The sequence below is a fragment of the Heloderma suspectum genome, chromosome 4 (assembly GCF_057233095.1).
Source record: "Heloderma suspectum isolate Gila_16-S chromosome 4, 16-S_ref, whole genome shotgun sequence".
NCBI classification, from domain to species: domain Eukaryota; kingdom Metazoa; phylum Chordata; class Lepidosauria; order Squamata; family Helodermatidae; genus Heloderma; species Heloderma suspectum.
The window spans coordinates 136188825-136213232 of NC_139461.1; the positions used below are offsets into that span (position 1 = coordinate 136188825).

At 41.9% G+C, this 24408-nt stretch overlaps 1 protein-coding gene across 6 annotated transcripts in view; it reads right to left on the reverse strand.

Annotated features, from left to right (window-relative positions):
* Window positions 1-20153, reverse strand: part of NFX1 (nuclear transcription factor, X-box binding 1) — a 52714-nt gene extending 32561 nt beyond the window's left edge. For all 6 annotated transcript variants that reach the window (XM_084850615.1, XM_084850618.1, XM_084850619.1 and 3 more), the window contains exons 1-9: window positions 19971-20153; window positions 16655-17659; window positions 13246-13407; window positions 12954-13031; window positions 8321-8426; window positions 6888-6959; window positions 2887-3026; window positions 1072-1153; window positions 766-983 (exon numbers count right to left, since the gene is read on the reverse strand). In XM_084850615.1, coding sequence (XP_084706741.1) covers window positions 766-983; window positions 1072-1153; window positions 2887-3026; window positions 6888-6959; window positions 8321-8426; window positions 12954-13031; window positions 13246-13407; window positions 16655-17659; window positions 19971-19998 — 1891 coding nt within the window. In that variant the 5' untranslated portion in view covers window positions 19999-20153. The remainder of the gene's footprint in view (window positions 1-765; window positions 984-1071; window positions 1154-2886; window positions 3027-6887; window positions 6960-8320; window positions 8427-12953; window positions 13032-13245; window positions 13408-16654; window positions 17660-19970) is intronic.
* Window positions 20154-24408: the final 4255 nt, after the last annotated feature.

Genomic DNA, 24408 nt, shown 5'->3' on the forward strand with positions numbered 1-24408 from the left:
GATGACACCAAGAAGATGCAATGCTGATGGAGAAGAACTGTCTCTTTGCCACCCTCACCGCCATAGAGTAGGCTTGATAATGAACCCTAACCTGTGTTTGATCAGACTCAGCACAAGTTTTGCTCCACCTGTGTTCCAGCCACCTCCCCTCTTGCTTCATTGCCCTTAGTTTGGGTGTATACCAAGGAGCTGGACAGGCTCTGCTCAAAGGGGGAGGGCACTTGGGCACAATTGTCAACCGCCCAAGTCATCTCTGCAAGCCACAGAGCGTCTTGGGCTCCGACAGGAGCACCAGCCATACCAGCAGGAAAATCCCCCAGAGTCCTCTGGAATCCATCAGAATCCATTAGTCACTGGGGGGCAGATCATTTTAATAGATCTCCCACCCCTGCAGAGGGGAAAGGCCGCTGAGAGTCTAAACCTCAATAGGAATAATAGGCACTCTGTTTTTAAAAAGAGTAATTATAATATCCTGTTCTATTCTTTTATTCTTCGTATCGTTTTATCTCTCGCTGTTCAACGGTCCAGAATCTGTTTAGATGAGGAGCAGTATACAAATGGTGCGAATAAATAAATAAAATATGGAGGAGCTTACAACTGCGTTTCCATCCTCCTTCTTGTATACAAGTTTCTGCTATATAAATTCAATTTGCCACCATGGAAAGTAAACATTTTTATTTAAGATTATTTTTTTAAATCTTTCAGTTTGGAAATGAGGAAGTCTCAAGGAGCTTAAAATATGTAAGAAAGCAATATCCTAATTACCATAGCTACTACAAGGTAGAGGTTTTCCACATGTTCTTCCACACGATGGGATGGGATCTGTGCAGAGTTTACGTTCTGTACACCCCAGCTCTAATAATTTACTAAGAGGTGTCTGTCCACAAGGGCAACAGTGCACTATTTCTGGAAGCCGTGGGCAGGGTTGGCATGACTGGGGATGGCATACTTGCGCACAGCTGTGCATTCCACAGGATAATTTTCTGAAATGAAAAAGATAATTTGTGCTTTGTAAGGGTCACAAGCGTTCACAGAATAAGGCACACATTCTAAGTAGAACTAGTTCCTTACTTGCCACAAGTTCTCAGACAGGAGAAATGCTCCTCGCTTGATCCACACAACACTTCTCGAGAGGTGCTCCCACAGTAACACTCTATATAGAAAATAGCAAGGGGGGCAGGGGGAGAGAAGAGAAAGAGACTTTAAAGGACCTGCAACTTTAAAGGATTCCTTAGTGAAAAAATGGCTTGTTTCTTCTCACATATGGCATATTATGGTATTCAGATCTGAAGTTCAACCACTAGAAGTGTGTATAATTCATGAAAGAAGAAAACCTTTGAAGAACTGTATATTGCTGTTACAGCAACTGGACATTCACCATAAGAAACATCATAAAATGTCTGAATCATTTTAGCAACCAGTGGACTTATTTATTATTAATTTATTTATTATTAAATTTATTAATCGCCCATCTGGCTGGTCACCCAGCCACTCTTAGTATTTGTGGTTAACTTTAGTACTCAGATTTTGCCTCTGCCCCAACTGCACTAGCATGGGGAAAGAAAGAGAAAAGTACTATTCCACTGCCAATGTTCTCCAATCCACTAAATATATTCTATTTTTTGCTGAAGTAGGAATGTTAACTTCTCCAGCCCTGTTCAGTGGTGGCTAGAACGCACTGGAGCTAGTTGAGGGGGGGAGGGCAGGGCAGGGCAGCTAGCTGCAGGTGGAGCCAAGGGTCACTGTAGGCAAAGTAACTTCAAGAGGCAAGTAACAACACATTCATGAGTACAAGACAGAGGGTTGGGCAGAGGTTCTTAATCATAGAATAACACTAAAGCACTCCTTTGAACTCTCATTTTTCTGCTTCAGCTACAGCACATTGCAAAGAAAAAAGCAAAATGAGGTAAGAAATGTCAAGATCATGAGTACAAAGCTGACTGAAAAACAGAAAAACGAGAACGCACAATTGTGAGGGATGGGGGCCTTGGCAACTCCCAACACACAATTACTCCCATTCCCAGGACACCATTTTAAATAACAGGAGAAATAGAAAGAAAAAAAAGCAAAGATCTGGGAGCTCCAGGAAAACCCCACTCACTTCCATGTCCCCATGCCTCCAGTTTTAAAAAAAGTTTTCTTTTAAAAATTAAAAATAATGTTTTTATTAAGAGCTCCTAGGTCCTCATGCCACCCCAATTTAACTTCATAAAGGAAGCAACTTGCCTTCTTGCTGCTGCTGCTTCCCTCTAGTCTCTCTCAAGGGCTCAACAAGCATGAGAAGTATTTAAAAATCCAAGTACACAAATGAATTGTGAGTATCCTGAATGGCCACTCTCTTCAAAAACAAATACCTGGATCCTGATTGGCCCTGAGGGAACCAATCAAGACCAAACTGCTGCCTTAAAAGTTAATGAGAATTTAGAGAGAGTGAACCCACAGAAGGAAGGAAACAGAGAGCAGGTAGGCATCCTCACAAGCACCAGCCAGCCCAATCCCACTCCAGCCAATACCGGCACTAATAAAAGATGGGAGGACAGGAGACTTGCAGCACCACACAGTAACTGATTTGCTCTCTCTGGAGGAAGGGAGACTGAGCTGCGGTGGCACTGTACCATCACCCCTAGCCCTGTTGCTATTGTATTTGTTATTCCCCTCCACTAGCTCTTCTACTTCTGAATACCAATCAGGGAAAGGGTACAGGAGAGCTGAACCCAAAATTCTTGCTTGCTGGGGCCCAAGACCTCCTGTTTAATTACATAATTCTGAGAAATATCCATCCTACATAATCAGTGATTCCTATAAATTTTAGTATTACTTTATTGGCAATTTAATTTCCCATAAATGGTATTAAATAGAAAAGATTTCATGCCATCTCTTACTCACCTTGTTTTACAGTCAGTTCACATGGCTGGCATTTTCCTGAATGGCATGTTTGGGTACAGTTATGTTTACCACAATTCAAAACATTGCCGCATATATTAGTACACTGTATTGCAGTAGAATGTCCACAGCGAACGGAATGACTGTAGAAGAAAACTGAATCGGTTTAGCAAATCAGAATTGTGTGGATATTTTTGCCCATCACCCGCATTCCCCCAATGTTATTGCATATATTTAGGAAAAGGCTGTTAGTATTAACAGGCAAGAAAGGCTTTGATATACACTCTGTTGTGGGTTTTGCTAAATTAAAGAGAGTATATTTTCATAAAAGTTCAAATGATAGGGAACTTTATTTAACAAGGAAAAATGCTTCTGGCAGCACAGTATTAGTGTGTGTTAAAACATGTACTTTTGCACCATTTGAAATGTTAAAACCATTATTTACAATGACATAGTTGTAGCAGCACGCAGCAGGTTATACCAAAATGTAACTTTAAAGCAGCAGATATTCTGTTTGGAAAAATACCCATCAACCCCCTCTGAGATACAAATTTGTTACAATTTGTCTGAGTTTAGCATACCTGTAAATAAGCATTCATCGCTAACACAGCTAGACATATGTTATCCAAGAAAAATTACTTGGAGTAAATCTGTAGCCCAAATGGCATTTCAGCAAACAGGACTTAACACAGCATTTTTTGTTAGTATGTCTACAAGGGATTCTGCACAATCTCAGAAGGGAGTTTGTAAAATTGACATGATGTAATCTGATATTCAATTTGATGTTTCCTGGTAGACAGGACACTGTGGTAAATGTGTGATTTCCTCCTCTCCTAGCCATATCTGGGATCACCAAATCTATATGCTAAATTAAGTCTTGAGCAATTTGAAATGGCAAGTGTTGACTGATTAATCTGATGTTACCTGTTGCATTTTGTCACCAGGGGTGGGCAGAAAGTAAACCTCCAGATGTTTGAGATTTCAGCTCTCAGGAGCCCTGCCAGCATGGCCAATGGTCAGGAAAGCTAGAAGTTGAAGTCCAAAACATCTGGAGATTTATGTTTTGCCCACCCCTGATATATGCCTTAGCCAAAAAGGCACAGCCCCTCCATCCAATTTTCTGTTTTCATTAGAAAAAGTAATCCAGTAGCTCCTTCCCATGTTGAGGTAAGAGCGGAAAGCTAACAAACTTATTCCTACCTTCCAGCGTTCTGACCAATGAGGGCAAAGGAATAACCAAAAAGCACTGGGCTTAATGTCCTAACATTACATTTTATTAATGACTGATAAAATGAAATAACTTTAAACATCTCAGGCTATGTGTATTTATTTTCTGGAGTTTGGCAATGATTCCCTGCTCCAGCTCTCACCACAACATTTCTGGCTATGGGACAATTGTGTATGAGCTGTTTGTTCTATAAAGAGGATACAATTTCTCTCCCAAGTCATAGAAACACAGAGGATTAACTGATTGGATTCAAGCTTCCTAGAGAGGATGAGAAAAGTATATGTGTTGTTCTCTTGATAACAGTAAAAGCTTTGCTACCAAGGGAAACAACAACTTTGAGACCTATTGCAACTAGACATCTTGCCCTAAGTTTTAGCAGTTTATGAAGTCAAAAGCTTTATCTAAATGACTTTGTAATTAATTTGCTTAAGAGCTTTATTGTTTACTTTATTCTATTCTGTCTTCATAAAGAAACTAGTCAGACTTTCCTTCTCTCCCCCCCCCCCGCCCCCCCGTAACATCTTGCCTAATGAAGAGATCTGGAGATCTCAAAGCTTGCAAATTTTTGGTGATCTCTGAGTTGTCCTAATAGAAGTATTACACTCTACGGATTTGGGAGCTTTTCTTATGGCTATATAGCCATTCAGCATCGGGACCACACACTGGAGGAAGAGGATTTTACACCACCTGAAGCTGGGACTCTGAAGGTTCATCCCCCAAACTACTAAGCAAAATTACACAATTTGGCTTCTATTGACTCTTTTACTTAGCACAGCTTTTACATTTAATCTCCAGCTTTCTTAATATAAAAACTGCTTGGCTGATCTCTGCTTCTGTTTTCCACCAACCAAGGAACGTGTCTGGTTCACCCAGGATGGAGACAATTTTGAGTTAACTATTAGATTTATATTTTCAAACATGGGGGATCAACAGTTGTCTGCTACTTTTTGTTTCCAGAGGTCCTAGCACAATATGCAGAACCTCTTCCAGCCTGAGGGCCAAATGCTATTACGGAGAAGTTCTCAAGGGCTGCATTCCAGTGGTGAGCGGGGCTGAACACAAAAGGAGCCAAGGCCAAAGACAAAAGGAGAAGGGCCAAATTACCAGCATATTTTAGCTTAAAGTTCTTACTACCAGTAACTAAGCCCCATTTCAACCTTTTAGAATGGGGGAAAACTTGCACAAAAGACAGGAAACCACCAAACAACTGGTTTTCAGGGGAAGAGGACAGGGGAGGTGACATTTGTCAATTCCCCCCTTGCCCTACAGCCGCTTGTACTTTCTGAAAATCATCTCCAGAGTGTGGGGAACTTTTGCAAAAGTTGTCTCTCCCCTTCTGCTAGCAGATCTAACGTCTTCTGTGGATAAGAGTCCTTCTGCTTACAGAATGTGAAATCTGTATCCAACCCATTATTCTTTAGGATAAATTGACCCCAAAGTGATATATTAAGAAAGTTAAGAAAGTGATATATGGACTTGACATCAGTTTTTCTTTTAGGTCTCCCCACCTGACTTAAGCATTAACATAAACCAAGATCTGAGCTGCAGCATGAGAAGCTTATTGGCTCAACACAATTACCTCCATTTTGTGACATTCATGCAGTTTTATTCTTTATGATTTAACATCTCATACAAAAATCCTGCATGCCCTTTTTCACATAATTAAACAATATGCTTCTTGTTTTTGTAAAGTTTGTAAAGTTGCAAGATAAATTTGCGCACATATATTCTATAATGAACAAAGGCTATACCATTAACACTAGTCTGCTACAAATTAAGGTAATTAAGGGAGGGTATAATGCAATTTCAAAAGCACAGTTAATCTAATCTAGAACTCTGCACTCTAATCATATATAAATTGATTACAGATGATACTATCATACATAAAAAGCAACATAAATCTGAAAGCCTGAGCCTAGTGACCTTAAAATATTTACCTTTCATTATTTTTCTTAGTTTTAATGAAAGGACAAATTTTCATTCCAGGGACAACCTGAGAAAACACACCCTAAGAACTGGTAAAAAAAAAATAATAATAAAGGAAAAAAAGAAAGCCAAATTTTGGCATTGTTTTCCACATCAGCAGCAGCTGTGAAAAAAGAAAACTTGAGTCATCCCAGAAATTGTCAGCTGTTTTCTCAGCTGTATCAAAACTATCTCTAAATTGTGAACTGTCTGGAAATTCTAACTTGATGGGAATCTCACACAGCAGGGGCACAATTAGTCATAACAGGAAGAGTTATTTGTGGTATACATAAAAAGGCAGCATGCAATTGCTAGGCAATCACAACAAAGAGGGTGGCATCTATTTCTGATGTGGGTTTAGCTGTAGAGTCTATGTGAGTTTTATTCACCTGTGCATACAAAAAACACATACAGAAGCATTAGCTTACAATTACAATATCCCACTGCAAGTTCATAAACTATTAATATATTTTCCATGCATTCCTTCTCAAGTAACTTTGTCTTTAATCCCCAACAGCATGCTTCTAGGATTTCCATTTTTGGTAATAGACTCGCCATCATTAAAAGCACTGGCTGCAATCCAGATGAGGGCACTACACAAAGCAAGTCAACTGCAAAGGCATATCTGCATACAGGGGGCATGTAGTCTAGGAGAATGAGACATTAGAAAGATCTAGCCAATTCCCCAAGATTGCCCATGTTATATTTTAAAATACCATTTAATTTTTTTTAACTTTTCAATGACATTATAAAAATCACTTCTAAGTAATTATTTTGTGACAAATAATCCAAAATCAAAAAATGATCTCACCTTGTACGTCCACATTCACATTTTTTGGTCATAAAGGCAGGACATGATGGGCAAGGTCCTGGATGACAGAGACTAAAAAATAAGAAGTACTTAATTAAATTTAATGTTTGCAAATTCTCATTTCAATCGTATTCGTAAAAGCTAGCAGATATTCTCACATACTATAATTAAGGCATCAGGGCACAATCCTATCCATATTTAGACAGAACAAAAGTCCATGCTGGCTGGGGAATGCTGGGAGTTGAAGGTCTTTTTTCTATCTAAACCTGCATAGGATTGCGCTCTTAATGTTTTTAATACAAACAGGATTTAGTAACTACAATGGCTAAAGCGTTGCTAATTTGAAGCACTTTATATCTAACAATATATGTGAACCCTGCACAGATAAAATCTCAATTCTGCACATACATTTATGAAAAGTCATTGGGCAAATGTTTACTTTGTAAAATTGATTCTGCTGTCAAGATTCACATGTTCAAAGAACTATGAGTTTTCTTGGCATAAGTGCAGTGGCAGAAAGTTCAGGAAAAAGGCATGAAAAGGGTAGTACACAGTAGCAGCAGAATGACAGCAGCAATGAAGGAGAAGCTGAATAGGACATTGAAACCTCTCTGTCTAGGTCACTGGATAGCTTGCCCATTTCAGCCTCAGGTTTGTTCACACAATATGCATATTTGCATTATATCCCTCATAGTTGCAGGGTCTTTTCTATCCAAATGAAAGCTGAGATTCTCAAGATGCCATATGCTATGTCTGATGCATTTGCATCCCACCCATCTACACTGCTATGCCTAATACAGACGGTTGGTGCCTGGTACAGACGGAGGAATACACATGAGCAGGAACACACACACACACACACACACACACTCACTCACACTCTTATGGTTAACAGCTTGGAAGAAGGTCCAGACATTGCCCCATTCTTCATTTCAGAGTGAAAGTCACCTCTGATCTTCTAGTCAGTCTTAAATGCGGTTAACCCAGTGTTCACATAACACTTACCCATTGTAAAAGCTAAGAAGGAAAGTGAAACTGCCAAAAAGTGGTTTTGTGAACCGCCCAGAGAGCTTCGGCTATTGGGCGGTATAGAAATGAAATAAATAAATAAAAGAAAGGGCAGAAGAAATTCACACTTCACATAGAAGAAATTCACAAAAGGGAGGGGCTGGGGGGAGGAGTATATGATCCTGCAGCTACCTATCTCTAACATGCCATTAAGTGTTCCCCATCATCAACATCTTCACCAACCTAGGGAGTCCTGCTCATGGTCTCATTAGAAACTTTAAAAACCTGTCCAGGGATAAATAGATCAATAATTGAAGTTATAAAAACCCTAACACACAAGCTCCTTTCTTTCCCTAACCTGCTAGTTTTTCAAGAATTTAGGGCATGTCATCTAGTGCACTCCACATTTAAGAAAACATACTTACATGTTACATAGATGAGGACAGTCTTGAGCTGATCTTCTTTTTCTACAGAGCTCTCCACAACTATGCGGAATTTCATTTCTATTCCACTCAGGATTTTTTACCCTACCTGGAGAAGTAATCCAATACAGAAAATGTTTATATATTTTCCAAAAATAAAGACAGAGCTATAGGTGAAACTGAAAGATTCCAAATTTTTTATTCTTCTTAATGGGGAAATTTTTTAATCAATCCTTTCATGTTTTACACAGATTTAAATAACTTACATGAGGATGGTAAAAAGCATGATCAAATGTCTAGATAACATCCTTGAAACACTCAATTTGAATCACCCCTTCTTCTCTCTTTCCCCAGTCCATGTTTACCCTGTGTGTGTGTGTGTCCTACGCACACCAATTCAAGGATGATACACAGAATTTCACTTCGTGTACCCACAAATACAATTCAGGTTTCCATCATTCTTACACACTTAACCTACAACTCCCCTTCCCCTAACTCACTCCTCCCCAAAACAGGCTAATTCAACACACTTCTCAGCTACTACGATTCAAGCTACATTCACAATGGTTAGTATTCTAGTCTAACTCTTAAACATATTATTTATTTTATTTCTTTCTTACATTTCTATATTGCCCAATAGCTCTCTGGGAGATTGTCACATATGTCATTCCGTCAAAGAATGCTTTAGAAGATGGAGCTGAACATTTCCATAGTGACAACAAACTGCACAGTAGTAGGCAAGATGGCAGCAGCCATGTCAAATAGCATAGGCATATTTCATTAAAATCTTTTTAAAAAAATAATTTTATTTATTCTTTTGCTATTAGAGGAAACTAGTAGATAAACAAGGGAAAAAATTGCATCTTACATTAATTCATAAATACAGATAACAAAGAAGAGTTACAAACATAATCAAATTCATAGCAGTTAAGTTCCCCCTAACAGAAAATAAGGTTGTACTGAATCCTGAAATTTATTGTTCCAATATAAAATAAAGAGATGCCAGTTTTCTACAAATTTACTGATTGTCCCTCTCTGACTCAAATCATTTTAGTTAATTTAATCATCGAGGTCATATCCCAAACCCTCATACACCAATAATCAATCACTGAAGGATTCTCTCTCTTCTACCTATTGCTTATTGCCGTATGGACAGCAGTCAATAGTAATTTCCACATCATCAACTGAAACTGTATCTTTAACATATCCAAATAAAAACATAAATGGGTCCAAAGAATGCTCAACCCCTACAATTTTCATAACTTCATCCTTTACCATCCTCATGCTCAAAAATTTACTATTTGGGGGCAGAACCAAAAAATATGGCATACAGTCAGGGCCAGAAATATTGGAACAAGGATAACTGTTTTGGCAGTTGGCCTCTGTATACCACCACAATGAAGTTGAAAGGAAACACACCCAGATAGGAGTGAAGTCAGGACTTTCAGCTGTAATTCAAGGGGGTTGACAAAAGTGGGGCACTAACCATTCAGGAAGGACAGCCAGTGGCATACACACACACCCCGTCGTTGGTGGCTCATACGTAATGGAACAAACCAACATAATTTCAAACTTAAGGAGCGCCTTTAATACCTGGAGGAAAATCCTTTGCAGTCAATGACTGCCTGACGTCTGGAACCCATGGACATGACCAAATACTGCGTTTCCTCCCTTGAGATGCTTTGCCAGGCCTTTACTGCAGCTGCCTTCAGCTGCGGCTTGTTTGTGGGTCTTTCTGCCTTCAGTCTTGTCTTCAGGAAGTGAAAAGCATGCTCTATTGGGTGAAGATCAGGTGACTGACTTGGCCATTGAAGAACATCCCACTTCTTTGCCTTCAGAAACTCTTGGGTAGCTTTTGCTGTATGTTTTGGGTCATGATCCATCTGCAATATGAAGCGGCGTCCTATCAGTTTGGCAGCATTGAGCTGAATCTGAGCAGAAAGTATAGCCCTATACACTTCAGAATTCATCCTGCTGCTTTTATCAGCAGTCAGGTCATCCATGAACACCAGAGACCCAGTTCCTTTGGCAGGCATACATGCCCATGCCATAACAGTGCCTCCAACATGTTGAATAGATGATGTGGTATGCTTTGGATCATGAGCTGTTCCTTTCCTTCTCCATACTTTTCTCTTCCCATCATTCTGGTACAAGTTAATCTTGGTTTCATCAGTCCAAAGAATCTTCTTCCAGAACTGGGCAGGCTTTTTTAGGTGTTTGCTGGCAAAGGCTAATCGGGCCTTTCGGTTCTTCAGCGATACCAGTGGTTTGCACCTTGTTGTGAAGCCTCTGTATTTACATTCATAAAGCCGTCTCTTGACTGTAGATGTTGACAATGACATGCCTACCTCCGCAAGAGCATTCTTGACCTGGCTAGCTGTTGTGAAAGGGTTCCTCTTCACCATGAGCAGAATTCTGCGGTCATCCACTTTAGTTGTCTTCCGTGGTCTGCCAGGCCTTTTGCTGTTGCTGAGCTTGCCAGTTAATTCCTTCTTTTTCAAGATGTTCCAAACTGTTGTGTTGGCCACTCCCACTGTTTTTGCTATCTCTCTGATGGGTTTATGTTGTTTCCTCAGCCTAATGATGGCCTCCTTCACTTACATGGACACCTCTTTGGACCTCATGTTGGGAGTTCCAGTGAACAGCTACCAGATGCAAATGTAACCCTCAGAACCACCTCCAGGCCTTTTATCTGCTTGATTGGTCATGGGGCACCCAGGAAACAGGCCACACCTGGCCATGCAGCTGCTTGTCAGCCATTCGTTCCATTACTTATGAGTCACCAACGATGGGGGGTGTGTATATGCCACTGGCTGTCCTTCTGGAATGGTTAGTGCCCCACTTTTGTCAAACCCCTTGAATTACAGCTGAAAGTCCTGACTTGGCTCCCATCTGGGTGTGTTTCCTTTCAACTTCAAAGTGGTGGTGTACAGAGGCCAACTGCCAAAACAGTTATCCTTGTTCCAATATTTCTGGCCCTGACTGTATATTTGCTCCACTGGATCCACATCTCCAACACTTATCCTCTTACCTGCCTATAGATTTTACTAACCCAGACTGGTGTTAAGTTCCATCTAAAAAGTAATATATAAGTTCTCTTAAAATTCATACAGAGTGTACTCTTTGCATTATGTTCCTCTAATCCAATCCCAAATGTCTTTTGAGTAATTTGCCTTCCAAAATCATTTTCCCATTTGATCAAACAGACGTTCCTTCCTTATCATATTAAGTAACTATAGTTTTATAAAATTGACTTAAGAGTTCCCTTATGTACCCTATTTGATATTATTGCTTCGAAGCTAGAACAGTCTCTCAGTGACCCATATTTAGATATTAAATTGGATATCATGTGCCTAATCTGCAAATATTGAAATGTTTATCTAGACACTTAAATGAAACGCATTCATGTGTATATTTATTTGTTATTAATTATTACATTTATATCCCCCCCTTTTTCCTCCTTAAGTAACCCAAGATGGCATACATAATCCTTTTCCTCCTCCATTTTATCCTCACAACAACAACCCTGAGAGGTGGGCCGAGAGTCTGTGACTGGCCCAAAGTCACCCAGTGAGCTTCCATGGCCGAGTGGGGACTAGAACCCGGATCTCTCGGCTCCCAGTCCAACACTCTAGCCACTACACCACACTGGCTCTCACTGTTATATAGATTGCCTGTGAATGCGTGCTTGCATACACGCATGAGAGAAAGAGAGAGAGAGAGAGAGAGAGAGAGTGTTTATGTGTGCGTTTATATGTATGTATGTGTACGTATATGTTGTGCATCCATATATATTACCTTGTTAGATTTTTATGCTGCTGTTCAGTATACAGCCAATATATTGGGCAAATCCCGTTGTGTGAATTCTACTCCTTCCATTTTTTTTAGTTAAAAATGATAAAAAGAGACTTAGTAATAGATTTATTCAGAAATATTATGGTTGGATCATAAGGTAAGTTAACTGAAAGAAGTTCATGGAAGTAAAGTCACAGGACCCTCCTGAACAATGTGGGATGAGGTGTGGGAGGCTGATGGGGGAAATCACCCCTAATCAGGCAGCCAGCCAGCCAGTTTGGGGCTGGCTGGCTGACCCTCTCCGCCAACAGTCCCTCACAGGCCCATTTCACATTGTTCAGGAGGGAGGTCCCCCTTGGTTCTCCAAAAAGGGAGTGCAGGTAGCTGCGGGAAGCAAGAAACTTGCTTACAGTGAATTTCCTTAACCTATATGCCTTAAGATCCAAACCAATATGTCTAAATGCTTTCCCAGAAATGTTCAACATTTCAGTGCGTGTTTTAAAATGTGTGTGTTTTAAAATGACCCCAATAGGATCTTTGTTCACGATACTATCAAGCCAGCATTTGCTCAAAACATAACAATTTAAGTGAAATGGAAACAAGGTTAGAAGCAAATGAATATAGTAGATTGTGATTACTGTCAATAAATACAAAGATGTGCGCCCTGGTAGAAACCGGTAATATTCATATTCAGTTACAAATACACTGGAAGGTTCATAATGCTAAGGTGGAAAAATACAATTTTCCTAACAGAGCACTTTCCAAAGGGATGAGACTTTTAAAAACATGACAGATCTTCACCAAGTAATGGCAAGGTGTTCTAAATATGAAAGACACTCACCACAGAAACAGGTATAAATATTAGGAACTTGGGATGAAACATTTTGACAAGTGGGGCATCTCCAACCACAATTGCCATCTGCAAAAAAAAAGTTTGGATTTTTTAAGATCCTCAACCAATACTAGACATGCTGTCTTGAAAAAGTCTCATGTACCACTGATAAATTTGTTGAGCATAAAATTATTTAAGGCATTTACACAAGACACCGTAAGACTATATGGAAGAAGATAAACCTGTGGTTCTAACACTGTGATTTTTAAAATACATTTAGCAAGGAGGAGGAAATACTAACCTTCAGTCTGTGCTGCAGGCGATCTTGCCCACTTCTTAATACAGCTCAAGTGAAATACATGATAGCAGTTTTGACAGCTCCACACTGGGGCCACCACACGGATCACCTCACAACATACCATACATTCGTATTTTTCTGAGGTAAGCTGTTCTATCAGAGACCCTAAGGGAGAGATTTCAGTACATATACACAAATATTATTCGAAGAATAAAAGACAGAAGAGTAGCTATGTTAGCTTGTTGCAGCAAACACAGGTCCTGTGGCATATTAAAGACTAACATTTATTGTGGCGTAACAAAGCTGTTGACGTCAATTACCAATCCATGTATGGCATTTCTGCGTTCTGGATATGTTTCTTCAATCTCACCTTGCATAAACATCTACCACAACTCCAGGCCCATATCTGTGTTCAACATCATACGCGTTCACTATTCATTCCATCCATCTGATGGCACAGGATTCTTTGTTAATTTTATTTTAAACTCTAGCAGATGTTGAAGGGATTCAAAACCCACTGAAATCAATGGGCTGAGATGTGCCTAACCCTGTGTAAGGATCAGACTATTAGAGTACATATGTATTACAAGAACACGTATGTATAGACTGTCAACGGGTACAGAAGTCATAAAACATTCCTCCTTTTTCCGCCCCAAAAACCTCTGTAGGGTTGATTTCCGTTTTAAAGAGAAGGGATTCTATTCCAAGCAAATACTTCAGAATGCTTAGGGATGAAATTCAGATGAAAACTAAAGCATCAGTGTTCCACACACTCTATATCAAATTTTTAAATACGCTTGCTACTTCTATTGTCACAAGTGCATGCAGTGATGTGGGGTGGAAAGTTTTCTGTAACAGATTTTTTTCCTATGCAAATGACCTTATGCAAAAAAATTCCAGAAAAGTTTACAATTCAAAATTTTCCAGAAAACCCACATCACTGCACACATGTAGTGCTGAAGTATCAGCAACTGGCAGCCCGTGGAATGCTTATGTAGGCAGGCACTTTACCTGCAGTCCGCTTTGCATCTACTTCACCCCTATAAAACAGGAGTGAGCAACTGCGGAGGATTGGGGGGATGCACTGGACCCCCCGGAACCCTCTGAGAACCACAGTGCTTCCCTGCCACAGTTGCTGCCACAAGTGGAAGTTGCTGGGCTGCAACCAGAAATAGCTATGTGGCTGCATTCCCAACATAATCTCACTCCCTGCCTGCCCAGGCTGCCAAGCAGCTATTTGGCGGGGGGAGCGCAATTCTGCAGAGAAACAGGGTGCGTGATCCCTGCGCATCTTGTTTCGCAGAAGAACCACTGGGAATTCAATGACACTGCAGCGGTGAGGGCTGCACCATGGAGGTGGGGAGCTGCAAAACTCCCCCTGGCAGGCTGCATGTTGCCCACTCTGCTATGAAAGGTAATAGTTAAAGATTACTAAGCACCTTCTCTCCTTTATGGTTGCCTTAAGGCTTAGTGTTTGCCAAGATGTGTGAACAAAATCCCATCTTCCTCCTGCTGCAAATGAAACATTAGGCTGCTGCTTCCACTTGAGTAAATTTACTCAGGAGGAGGTGCAAAAAAATTGACAGCATGCTATTTTAATCCCAAGGGGAATAATTCACCACACACCTTTAAGATTAATCAATCCTTTTAGTATTCAAAGATACTGTCATTCCCTCTCAAGTGACTTCAAGAGCAACAGTGCGCCATTACAATCCTGTAGGTAAGATCAGCAAATGGCAGCTCCAGAACTTCTGAGACTATACCCCCCCCCCCACCACCACCACCACTTGCTCAACCCCATACACAGGACAGGGGTGTGGATGAACATCACTGGTGATAATACTTGGCAGCAAATTACAGTGGTGAAGTAAGAGCATTGTCTCATCCATCCCTCCTTTTTATCAACGTAGCCCTCAAACAAAACTAGTTGCTGACCAGGCCCTAAGACATTCATTAACCTTGCAGCAAACAATGAGCAGCACAGAGAACTGTTAAGAGTTCAACCAAGTATCACGTCAGATAATATATTTTGTTATTGTTGTTCAGTCGTTTAGTCGTTCCCGACTCTTCGTGACCCCATGGACCATAGCACGCCAGGCCTTCCTGTCCTGCGCTCTCTCCCGGAGTGTGCTCAAGTTCATATTCATTGCATCGGTGATGCTATCTAGCCATCTCATCCTCTGCCGTCCCCTTCTCCTTTTGCCTTCAGTCTTTCCCAGCATCAGGGTCTTTTCCAGAGAGTTTTCTCTTCGCATTAGGTGGCCAAAATATTTGGCCTAGTTCAAACCCAAATCCTTCTGATGTTTGTTCCTCTGAAATCCTAGTCACCCAGATGCATATCAGGAAGCAAAAAGTACCGTGCTACTCACACTTGAACAACATATTTCACTTGAATACACTCGTATTTCACTCGTCACTTGCATAACGTATTTCAAGTACTGGGTATAACAGCACCTTTTATCTCAATATCCACACTTTTTCATCATTGCAGCAGGTGTCCTGATTTTCTTCAAGTACTGTTTCAGATGTGAAGTGTAGTTGTAATTGCCATCAAACAGCAGGCAATGCCAAAACACCAGTCTGCATGGCAGTAACCAAAGCTGAGGGACTTTGCACAGTGGTGCTGCTGACATTACAATATTAGTGTAGCACCTTCACAAGTAATACTGCATTGCATTTCAAGAAGTTATTTTGTTATTACCAAATGAGCATGGTCTCATTCATATACTATGTTGGTAAAATATTATATCTGTATGGAACTCTTTACATTACACACTGACTGAACTACTGTGGAATCAGTCTTGCAAGCCTGCAGAGCACCCTGAGTGCTGTAGAGAGTTTGAGACCTGTTCCAAGGCACTATGGAAAAGCCAGGATCACTGGGTCTCACCACTGCCCCACATGAACCGAGAGTGCACCCAAAGCTTCCTGGCAGCCTGAAATTGCACAGAGAAGATCTGTCATGGTGGGCAAGTTGTCTTTCAAAGAAGCTTTTTAGCCATTACTAATCTTTTCATTGCGGAACCTCTGATAAGCTTCCAAGGATCCACAGGGTCCCCCAGAAGATATTTTAAAAACCACCAATATACTATTTGGAAAGCAAATAAGGTCACTATTTATCTATCATATCCAATTCAAAGATAAGGAAGTTAAAAGCTTAGTCGCCTAATAGCCCATCATGTTTTTGTTCCTTCATCGGGGTGCTTATTCTAACATTACAATCGGAAGTGTGCCATAACAAACCTTTTCGCTCAATTGTACATTTTCCACACATCCATCCAAATTACTTATCAATACAACTAGTTTTGAATAACACAACATACCAAGAAAAAACACTTTTACAGAAGCAACTGCAGAGTCCACAACTGGGCTTTCAGTCCTTCAAAACTGATTAAGAACTGGAAATTTTTACCTGTATGAGTTTCCTTGTTCTTTGGGGCATCATTTTGCTTTTTCCAGCGCCTGCTTTTATATCCCTCTTGAAGAAGAGGTTTTCTCCCATCACGTGTAGCTGCTTCGCACAATGGCTGCGTCTGCTGTTGTGTCACACTCACAAAGTGTGGACCTTTTTCATGCAGTACAGATTCTTTCCTCTTCTCACTAGTGCGTTCTTTTGGAGGATGTGGAAGGGATGCATTCTTAACATGTTTCGTAGTTTTACTTCTGGATGTATCTTGCCTTTTGCCAGTCTCTTTATTACATGTTGGCTCCCTAAAATATCTATTTGCAAAAGGATACTTTTTCCGTGCAATGCTATTGTCAGAAAAGCCATCAGACACTGCTTTTCCAAAAGACGCTTCAGAAGAGTCTGACTGAGTTAGATCTACTACTGGTATGTTTTCAAAGGCCTTGTCCTTCCATTTAGAGGCTATTCTTTTATCCCTTTCAGGTGGATGTTTCTCTTTTTCTTTCAATCCTCTTCCACGTGAATGCATTAAATATGTCTTCTTTGGCTTTGCTCCTCTGTTATCTGCAGTAGCAGCCTCTTTTTCACTGTCTGAAGAGAAATCACTGTATTCTCTAGGATTCATCCTCCGTCCTGGAACCAATCTGGTTTCTAAACATGCAAGATTTTCTGAACCATCTGCAGTTGTTTGCTTTACCTGGTTTTTACTATGCATTCTATCATTCCTGGATCTCTGCCATCGCTGACCATGTAAGTTGCGGCCCTTAGTTTTACCCATACTGTTGAACAGAGACTGATCTGGCTGATATCTACGCTGGTTCTCTGGACTGTAAAAAGTACGCTGATCTGCAGAAGAACCTTCATATTTACTGTGCCTAGGTTGAACAGGAGGTGGTATAATGTTTCTACTTGCATCCTGATCCAATTCCAATCTGGACTGACCGTTCCAATGTAGACTGAAAGTCTGCCTCTCTCTTGGAATGAAGTCAGTTGCATCTGGATTTAAGACACCTAGGAAAAAGGAAAACAAATATACTGCAATAAGCATTTTACTATTCAGGAAAACCAAAAGTGGACTCAATGGGGCAAATTATGTCAGAACAGTGTAGGCTCACTGGGGTATGATTCCAGGCATTGGGAGAGAGATCACTAGGAGACAATGCAGAACATGCTAGCATGATTTTTAGTTCCAAAGACAATTATGTTGACTGGCATTACCACAGCCAATAGTAAGATGCAGCATTATTCCCCAATAACCACAAGCTACTGAGGAGCTATTTTTTTCTTACAGTATAGAATGTCAATGTATAATGAAGTGTCAGTATATTTTATAAATGCAAAAGTCACATTCTATAAACATCTAACCTGTTAACAAATAAATGGTGCTATTCTAGTAATTGTTCTTTCAACAACTGACAAATTCACAGTTGCTGCCTGTAGTCTACTCAGAAAATATTGTTTGTGTGAAGGGAGGAAGTGGGTTGCCCTAGCTCCCAGCAGAATAGGCAGGGGCAAAATTTGCTCAGGCTGAACACCAACCCAGCCAGGTAGGCTGGAACCACCTCCTACATCCACCTCTGTATGAGTTAGGGATTCCTAGACCATACAGGACACCCTTAAGGCTTAGGAAATAAGGGGGGGGGGACCAAGCTAACACCCTCTATTTCAAAGGCTTAGGACTGAAACCTTAAACAGTAGCATTTACCAAGAAGATTACTCTGGATTTAGTACTGAGGCAATTTAGAATGAAGCACACAGACAACCAACTATAAACAGTAGTGGGTTTACTGGGAAAGGAGAAAGGGAAACAAAAAGCACACAAGAACCAGAGTATGTTTGGAAACAATACTCCAAGGAAAAATAACAAAGCTGCCTAAACCTGTGTATGGTTTAGGTTCCTAGGCATGGGCCTTCAAATAGGACAGGGCCCAGAAATAAATAACTGGAGGCAAAAGCAAATCAAAGACGAAGAGGAAGTCAAGGGGCAACTGTAATCCCCCTGGTTATATGCCCAACCCCCTCCCAACTCTAAAGTGATCCCTGTCATGGGCTGGCTGGAATAGCTTTCAGGGGGTGGGCAGAGAGGCTTCCCACAGGAAGGCAGCTGTAATCACTCAGTCCAATTAACTGGGTCCTGTTCTGACCTTGAGACTAGAGACATCCCTAGGTAATACATACACAGGTCGTTTACCACTATTTGCAGCTTCAGCCTTGAGAAACGAAAACTTTCAAACTGCTAGGACACAAAAAGAAAATGGAGTTCTTGACTGTATGTAAAAATACAATTTAAAAATACAACTTAAACAAAACAGTTGACAAATTGCACTTCTACAAGACAGAGCAGAAATAAATGACTATTTTTAAATACCTTCCATTTCAAATAATCTTATCATAATGCTTCATTATAAAAAAAGAGGAAATAAATTATGTTTTAATGACTCTCAGAACAGCCCTAGTACAAAAATTATACATTTTACAGGATCGACAGTCTCCACCTACCAAAATTGCAATCTCCGGTGCAAACAGACAACACGAAGCAATGTGTCACTACTGCATTGCAACTATGGATAATGACTAGCCTAGGGTAACCCAGGTTGACCTGAGATTTGATATTTTAACGGTGCGAAATCTTTCCCGTGTGGACGTTTTCTGCCCCGTTTGCATCTTAGCATGGGCTGCAGCTAGCACTGGACGTTCAAGATGCCCCTTTCCCCCTTTTGCATGAGCGTCACATCTGTTGATGCAAGATGCACTGCAGCAGCAGAGCGGGCTATGGAAGGAAGATTCCCCCCACCCTCCGGGATGTTTTCCAGGGCAGGTTCCCAGCGTCTCCCGCCTAGGGCAGCATGTACCGCCTTAGTAACCTGAAGAAGAGGCGGTATATAAGTTGTAGGACGTGCGAGCGAGCGCGATGACAAACAAGTAAAAAAAACATTTAAGCAGCAGTTGGTGGTGGTGCTGCCTGTCTCTCCCCACCGGTCGCTGCAGTCGAGGGCGCAGGGCAAGAACTCGCCCCGCGATGTTTTACCACCATCCGTCGTCCCGTCCGTTCCTTAAGGCCTCGGGCAGCATCAGCTTTGCCCGGGAGGGGACATGCGGGCGGGCAGCGCCGACGGGCGCTCGGAGAGAAGAAGCAGAAGAATGGCGTTCCTCGGCTGCTTTCCTCGCCGCGATGACGGGACGGGACGGGACGGGCCCGGCCTCCGCCTCGGCCTCCCGCTGGCCCGGTCCAGCTCACGCGGCTCCCCCCAGCTTCGGCTTCCCTTCGCCAGGCCCGGCGGCGGCCATGGCCTCCCCGCTCCCGTGCCCCACGAGTTCGTACCTGAGCTTGGCATCGCCGCCTCCGCCATGCCCGGCGCCACAGCGCGCAAACGGCCGACCAGCCGCCTCAACTACGCGAGCGCCCGCGCGGCCGCCCTCCCGCGAGGCGGCTCCGAGGAGCTCCCGCCTGCCCCGCCGGGACGCGCAGGCGCCGCCGTCCGCCCGCCCATCTCCCCCGCACGCCACCCGCCAGGCGAGAGCGCCCCCTTCCCGCGCCGCGGGGCCCGGCTGATGTAGGCGCGACGAGAGGCTGCCTGAGGGGAGGAGACGCGGCGCCCGTTTCGGCGCTTGGTGTCGCGAGCGCACAGCCGCGCGTCTCGCTGGCGGAACCTTGTCCGCCCGAAACGAGGCAGCCGGCCTCACCTTCTCCCTGGAAGGGAAAGCTGAATACCCGCGTATAGACTCGCCCACACTTCCTCCGAAAATAACAGAGAAAAGGGCATCTCGGTACGGTTGTTGCTCCGCAGGAGTTGCTCTTGGCTCTGTTTATTCCTTGAGGTTAAACATTAGCCGCAAGTGCACTTAAAACACAGGATTTGTGTTTTTTCTTCTTTGCAATTTCTTCTTGGAGCTACGTGGAGGCTGTTCAACTTTGCCTCAAAAGGATACAGTCCAAAAGCTCCCCCCCCCCCCCCCAGCGTGAATGCAACCTAACAGCTGACTCCCAGACATGGCAACTCAAATTCGTCGAGCTGGCCCTACCATTAGGCAGAGGAGACAGCTGCCTCAGGCAGCAGATGCTGGAGAGGTGGGCGCACAGAGCCGTGGCAAGGTGCCTCCCCTGTAGTCCTTAAATTAGCCTGCTGCCCGGGAGGGTGCTTTACTCCCTGGTGTAAGATTCGACTACCAGTCTGGTTGGCTTTGTACAGGGAATGGTAGGAAAGGTGCCATCTTGCCCTGTACCTCAGGCAGCAAAATGTCTGGGACAGCTCCCCCTCTTATGCCATCTGTCCTAACCACTAAGGGCTTAATTTGAGCCAACCCTATATGATCCCATTTCTAATGTCAGAATTCTGTAGAATTGATGCCTTTCTGGCAGAAGTCTTTTGTCCTTACCATCTGCATGGCAGGCATAAATTCAACCACTAAAGCTTTTCCTGCCATGAGGAAATACTGTGATGGAAAATGCTTCACCTGTTGAATATTTCATTTCCATGCAGCTGTTTGCAGCACACAAGAGACTTGCCAGAATTAATGGTGGCAACTCTAGGGACTCAGCAGCCTTGAATACGTGAAGTAATTAAGAGAATATAGTGCCTCTCAGTTTGTGCAGAGTGCTCTTAACTCATCTGAGTACACATGAAGAAAAATTGTGTGGTATAGCTCTGTTGGGACTCTTCTCATTTGAGCCGACCTATGGTTTAAATACTTCTTCACACAGCACATCATTAAGCTATGGAATTCGATACCACCAATTTGGATGGCTTTAAAATGAGATTAGACAAATTCATGGAGGATAAGGCTATCAGTGGCTACGAGTCATAATGGTAGGCAGCATATTACCTCCAGTATATACTATCTACAGCTTCTGTATACCAGTTGTTGCTGAATGCTGGACTAGATGGACCTTTGGTGTGATCCAGCATGGTTCTTATGCTTTTAAATGTTCCCCTGCTCCCATCTTAAAAAACCCCACAAAACTCTGAAGGTAGAAAATCAGCATATTAGCAGGGGAAGGAATGTTTTGGTTATCCATCTCCCTGATGTTTTCAAGGTTAAGGAGCATTCCAGCATCCAATCCGTCATCGCAGTGTCAAGCAGAACAGTCCAGCAAGGTATGTACTTCCTGGTTATTCTGAATATGTAGAATTCTATAGCCCAAATCTCAGTGCTTGCACAACCGGAATTAGGGGATAGGGCTTATAAACAAGCTTAAACCACAGCTGCTCTGTTGTTTCTAGTAAGTGAACATTTTGAATGCAAATACAAATGCATTTAGAAAAAAAAAATCTTGCTACCCATCACAATTTTAGGGACTTGGCAACCTTGAATATGTGAAGTAATTAGAAAGATATTATAGCATTTCTCAGCTTTTATATAACTATTACCCAAATGGCCCTAATACCAATCCAATCTGACAGTTTCACTGCTGTAAAGCCCCAGTGGAAACAAAACCTGCCCATTCAAAAATAATGTCAACAGAAATTAATCAAGACCCCCCCCCAATAAATCTGGATTCCCTTATAAACCATGTGAACACAATATCCAATGCCCCAGTTCCCATATCATGCTAACAACCTATAATCAAAAGTTCAAATAAAACTGCATTCTTAAAATAGATTCTTTAAAAGTTATAATGTCAGAGTATCTAACTCACATTCACCCACATAAAATCATTTGTTTTGAGTGAATAATCTCTGGCCTCCCAAATAGTAAGATCTGTGTTTTAATAACAGCATATCAGACAGGAGATGGGGATACATCCAACCAAGACAACTTCCGTATTCTGTCTACAGAATTAGGAGCAGATTGCAGCAAAGATGGCACTAACAGTTTTCCTGACAGATTTCCTTCTTTATTAATTGTTTCAGGATGTCAATATATTTTCACCACAAAAAATGACAAAGGGAACCATGAGTATGAAAATCTCTAATTGAGGACAGACAAGATGGAGTTTATGATGGCGAAGAAGTCCAGATGGTTTCAGCAGGAAGTATCCGTTCTTGACAGAGTTACACTCACCGTGACCTGGTTGCACGACACGCAGTGGCTCATCATGGGTTATTTAATCCATGATGAGCCATGGCATCCATGGTCACTACTTTGCATATCCAGCCCCCACTCAGGCTTTTTTGTGTCATGTGAACCCAGTGGGTGTGGGTTACTATTTTGCATTACAACAGGGAATAAGATATTGTTGCTGGGAAAATCCATTTCCCCCTAGCTACTATGAGGATTGCAACTAAGATCAGAGGGAACATGGATGTCTGAGGTGGTGTGGTGGCAGATGAAGTCAGCATCCTTGCTAATAAAAAAAGTGCTGGCACTGGCACTTTCCCGTCAGGGAAACTATAAAGGGCAAAAAGCCTTTTGTTGGCCAGAAGTGAGCTTTGCAACTTAGTAGTTTGTGAAGAACAGATATGGCCAGACACCATTCCATGGAGAAACCCCACTTTTAAGTTTTATTGAATCACTAACAGAAATTTCTTGAAATTTCTTGAATCACTAACAGAAAGGACTGGTGTTTTGGTTTATTTTTTAAAAGGGATCTGCCAGTCATCAGTAAGTTAACACAGCAAATTCCAAACCAAGGAAGGAAAGACAGAAAGTACACCAGTTCATGGAAACCAGTGATAATGTACCTGCAATCTAACCCTGTAAATTGGGATTAGTTGAATAAATATAAAACTACATGTTTGTATTATGAGTCATGAATACACCTGTCATATGTACTAACCTGAAAGTTTTAGCCCTTAAAGGGTGAGCAAGTTGTGGGATGAGAGGGGGGTTATAACTTTTTTCTCTCTCGATTGTAATTCTGAAAAACTAAAACACTGGGTTGGATTCAGACTTAATCATGTTTAAAGTAAGACCCACTGAAATAAATAAGACAAATGAGTCATGACTAGCTAAGTCCCATTGATTTCAATGGATCTATTCTAAGCATGACTTAGAATAGATCCAACCCAGAAAGTCATAAGAAACAGGAGTGCAAATAATACAACTCTTCAATTCCTTGTTTTTTGGTATTTATTCATCACAATCCCAAGATGTCTTTCCTGGTTAGTCACTGCCAGGTCAAACCCCATTAGTTTATATACGAAGTTAGGATTTTTTTTACTCTGTATGCATCGTTTCCATTGACAAAGCTAATGAGATGTTGTTTTTTCAGGGGTAGGGAGTTCATTGAGACACTACCACTGAGAAAGCCTTGCTTTTTGTTGCCGTCTCACTTCTGAAGATGAGGTACTCTGAGCAAGGCCTCTAAAGAGGATCGTCAGACAAGTTCACATGGGAGCAGGTGATCCTTCAAGTACCCTGGGCTCAAGCCACTGAGGGCTTTAAAGATCAAGACAAGTACTTTTCAGTTGTTTCTTTAAACAAATTGGTAGCCCAGAAAGCTTTTTGAGCATAGGCAAGATATGGTCTCTATTACCTGTATCAGTTGGACCAATGGAGGGTTCTGGACAGTCTTCAATGGCAGCTCTGTGTAGAACACATTGAGGTAATCAAGTATGGATGAAATGAGAGCATGTAAAACTGTGGCCAGATCCTGTTTTTCCAATAATGAACATAAGAATGTAAGAAGAGCCATGCTGGATCAGACCAAGGGTCCATCTAGTCCAGCATTCTGTTCACGCAGTGGCCAACCAGCTGTCAACCAGGAACCCCACAAGCAGGACATGACCGCAACAGCGCCCTCCCACCCATGTTCCCAGCAATTGGTGTACGTATATAGGCTCACTGCCTCTGGTACTGGAGGTAGCACATAGCCATCA